This window comes from Sphaeroforma arctica (genome assembly GCF_001186125.1).
Source record: "Sphaeroforma arctica JP610 unplaced genomic scaffold supercont1.708, whole genome shotgun sequence".
NCBI lineage: Eukaryota > Ichthyosporea > Ichthyophonida > Sphaeroforma > Sphaeroforma arctica.
The window spans coordinates 38,405-42,948 of NW_014039850.1; the positions used below are offsets into that span (position 1 = coordinate 38,405).

The following is a 4,544-nucleotide window of genomic DNA, read 5'->3' on the forward strand; positions in this document are numbered from 1 at the left end:
TTTATGTATGTATGTATATGGAATGAGTGAGAGAGAATATATATATATATATATATATGTATGTATGTGTATAGAATGAGTGAGAGAGTGTGTGTGTGTGTGACTGTGTCTGTATGTGTTCAAGTACAGACGCCTGGGACGGCCGCACGGATGTGGCATCCTAAGTCGTATGCGTTGAATAACATGAAGTCAGTAACATCTATAAATAAGTAGTTATACCAATGTTTGTGAGTATGGGACTATACAAGTTTACTAGACTGGGTGTATGTGTTAGTGTGTGTCTACTTGAACAACCTACCTAACCACACGCTCACACATGCATGCACGTGCTTCTCCCGCCACACACCTTCCTTCTGATACTCTCGTAGACTGGCTGTCAGTTGGTGTGGTATAACTATGAGCTTGAAGTACCTAATTGAACAATCTACCTACACTCACCTTCCTTCTGGTACTCTCGTAGACTGGCTGTCAGTTGGTGTGGCATAACTATGTGCTTGAAGTGTCTAATTGAACAATCTACCTACACTCACCTTCCTTCTGGTACTCTCGTAGACTGGCTGTCAGTTGGTGTGGCATAACTATGTGCTTGAAGTGTCTAATTGAACAATCTACCTACACCCACCTTCCTTCTGGTACTCTCGTAGACTGGCTGTCAGTTGGTGTGGCATGGTCATGTGGTTGTAGTGCCCTGTGAGGCTTGCGCTGGTGGCAATGAGTGTGTCTCGCAGTTGTTCGTCTACATCGCCTTCTCCGTCAACGTCGTCGTTGTCCACAGACGCACGTCCATGTTCTGCAGATAGTGTGTCAAGGTGAATTAAACGTTTATGTAGTGGTACACTAAATGTTTATGTAGAGTTTTATGTAGTGCAATGGTAAGTTAAACGTTTATGTACAGTGATATGTAGTGAAGCGATGGGCTAAACGTAAGTTGTACTTTTATGTAGAGTGATAAGTTAAACGTTGGTGTGCAGCTATACGTAAAATGTTTATTTAGAGTGATAAGTAGTAAAGAGGTAAGTTGAACGTTTACGTAAAGTGATACGTTGCATGCTCATGTACAGTGATATGTGGTGGAGTGATAAGCTAAACGTTTATGTACAGTGTACAGTGAAGTAACAGACAAATCGAATGAATGGTCCCACTGGGAATGTACGTATGCGAAGAAATATCGCCATTTCAACTTAGTAGACGTGCCTTATGTAGCTACAATAGATATACACACTTGTACACGTGCATGTACTGACATTACATGTATACTTTTTACTTCACATCTTACATGTATACATGTATTTACGTTATATATACATACACCTATATACAATAACTTTACATTTTGCATGTAGACAATTATTTACGTTATATACACGCCCACAAACGAATGTATATCTACTTTACAATATACATGCACACAATCATCTACATCCTACACACACAGTCTACATCCACTTCAGAACACCCACCCACACATTCCTCCCCGTACACGTGCACACCCACACCCACACGCCCCACCACACCACTCGCACACCCCTCCCTTCACACGCACACACACACACTCCGTACCAGTGACCGAAAACTCGCCGCCCTGGTGCGCCAACAGTCCCATGTACATTAGCAGCTGCAGCAGTGCTGCCCTAACGCGTTCGTCGTAGTCTTCCTTCTCACTGGCACCTCCCACACTGAAGTCGGACTTGCCCGTGGCAGCCACAGTGGTGAACAGCTCCTTACGCACACGCACACGGACCTTGACGGCGATGCGCCCCATGGGCCCTAATTTGAGGGCCTGGGTGCCTATGTCCAACTCTCCCTCAAACAGGACCAGTCCAGACTGCAGCAACGGGTGCATAAACTGGACAACCAGGTACAAACAAGGGCACAGTGCCCAAGAACGGGGCAGAGAGAAGCATTGGGGTGAGCATGCGACTGGTCAATAAGAGATATCATTTGTTCTGTTGTCTGTCTTGAAGAAAGGATTATATATATATATATATATATATTTCTATTTACATTCCTATACGAACACACACACAGCTGTAGATATAAAGCATCTACGCGTGTGCGTGTTCTGCCACCACACCCACAGCCTCTCTAGTACACATGTACGTATACACGCATCTCTTCCCATTGCCGGCATATTCAACTCACCGCTCCCACCTCCACCGGCACTCGCCCTATCTCTATGGCGCCCTTTTCGTCTCTGATGGATATCCTCACAATGGGTGCAGTTGCGGTTTTCTTCGCTTTGCCGAATGCTTTACTGTGCAGAAGAACACAGCAGAGGTCTCAGATTAACTCTTTAACATAGGAAGGCAAATACACAATACTACAGACTGTAGTATAGTGCATGATACTATACTAACACAGCAGAGGTCTCAGATTAAGTATCTGACATAGGAAGGCAAATACACAATACTACAGACTATAGTCTAGTGCATGATACCATGCAATAGTATAGTATAGTGTAGTGTAGTAGACTAGGGTGAATGATGGTATAGTACAATTCAATAGTATAGTGAGCTGTAGTGTGTTACAGACCAAAGTATTAGACTACAATTGCACGCCACAACAATGGTAAAACCCTATATATATAAAACCTAGAAACCTTATACCCTAAAAAAAGATACTTATACCCCAAACCCTAATCTGATGACGCGTGTCACGTTACGACTCGAGACGAGCAGCTCCACAACTCCCAAGCGATCCCTAAAACCCTAAAACCTTATAACCCTAAACAGCCCTACTCACACACCCACCCACCCATTTATACACACACACACACACTCACTCTCTCAAACACTGAACCCCTAAACACTCACTAAGTCGCACAGTGGTGTGTGGTCATACCTGGAGGTCTTCTTTGTGTGTGCGGTTGTGGAGAAGAACACGGTACACTCGGGCAGCAGCACCAGTCGTGGTTGAGTGGGGAAGCACTCCAGGCGAGTCAGGCCCAGGCGACGGGGCCACGGCCTAAGGTCAGCCTCTGCACAGGACACACGCACGCACAAGAGAATAAGGACAAGCGGTGGCAAGGGGAATAGTAGGGTTATGGATAACAACCCTAAAACCCTAGAATCTAAGCCTTTTAATGACAGGCATGCGATGTGAATGGAGAAGGCGTGCAGTGCGAGTCTTCGGGTGCTTGTGTGTCAGTGGTTGTGTTTGTTTTAAACAATTTGCAACTGTAAGTGTACACTACTATGCAGAAACACTAACAACCACACACACACATATATATATATATATATACTGCGCACCCGAAGTGCCGGTGGCTGCGGCTGCGGCGGTGTGGAGCTGCTTGGCCCTTTCCCTTTGCGCCAGACTGGCGGGGCCAAAGGTCTGTCGCAGTCGCTTGAACTCTTCGCTGTCGGCGAATCTCTGCTTCTCCTTTGCGCGTGCGTTGCCATTGGCGCGCGTGCGCGTGGAGGCGGTGGATGGATTGTTGAACACAGACGCTGGGCCATAGGAATACCTACCGATGTAAAGCCAGCAGCCAATGGGGTCATGTCAGTAGACCCATGTGTGGGGGGCGTTTGCATATGTATTGAACTGAATATAAGTTGAGACACCTGGTATATATCGGGAAGGTGTAGATATATATCGAGATACGTAAAAGTCGGAATACTTGGTTTATGTATTAGTTTAAATACTCGGATTATATATCAGTTTAAATACTTAGTTCATATGTCAATTTAAATACTTAGTTTATGTATCAGTTTAAATGCTTTGTTTATATATCAGTTTAAATACTTAGTCTATATATCGGGAAAGTGTAGATTTATATCGACATAAATATAAATCGGAATAGATAACATATGTATCGGGTAGGATAAGATACGGTGTAGCCCATGCTACTACGCCCATGTACTATGAAGAAGTGATAGCCGTAGAGTTGCAGACGCGTAGTTGTTGACGAATTTTTAAAACTGCGGGACATGAAAAAGTCTTGACCCTAAGCCCTGACCCTAAAACCCTAACACTCTGAAATCACTATACATTATATATCATACACTTGTATACAATCGATACACCTTCTATATGTAGACAAATAGATAACTGGAACCTTGAACATGACTATGTACTACAACCCCAAACACTAAACCCCGAACAGGTACTAGGTTGGTTGGTTCAGTAATTCCCCTGGAAATTCAAACATGAATATGTACAATATGGGGATAAGTATGCCATACAACCAAGACAGGTGAACAAGTGTATGATGATATTACACTACAACCAACACAGGTGAACAAGTGTATGATGATATTACACTACCACCAACACAGGTGAACAAGTGTATGGTAATATTACACTACAACCAACACAGGTGAACAAGTGTATGATTACTTTACGCTTTAACCAACACAGGTAAACAAGTGTATGATGGTATTAAATTACAATCAACACAAGTGAACAAGTGGATGATAATATTACACTACAACCAACACAGGTGAACAAGTGTATGATGACTTTACACTACAACCAACACAGGTGAACAAGTGGATGATGATATTACACTAAAACCAACACAGGTGAACAAGTGTAAGATGACT

The 4,544-nt window shown here is 43.5% G+C and overlaps 1 protein-coding gene across 1 annotated transcript; it reads right to left on the reverse strand.

Moving 5' to 3' along the window:
* Nucleotides 1-119: 119 nt before the first annotated feature.
* Nucleotides 120-3,500, reverse strand: SARC_08163 (hypothetical protein; the record flags this gene model as incomplete). The annotated part of the gene is made up of 7 exons (XM_014297871.1): nt 120-199; nt 623-790; nt 1,561-1,846; nt 2,143-2,254; nt 2,842-2,977; nt 3,252-3,381; nt 3,471-3,500. 7 exons carry the CDS (start codon nt 3,498-3,500, stop codon nt 120-122), a joined length of 942 nt encoding a protein of 313 aa, XP_014153346.1.
* Between the last annotated feature and the right edge of the window lie 1,044 nt (nt 3,501-4,544).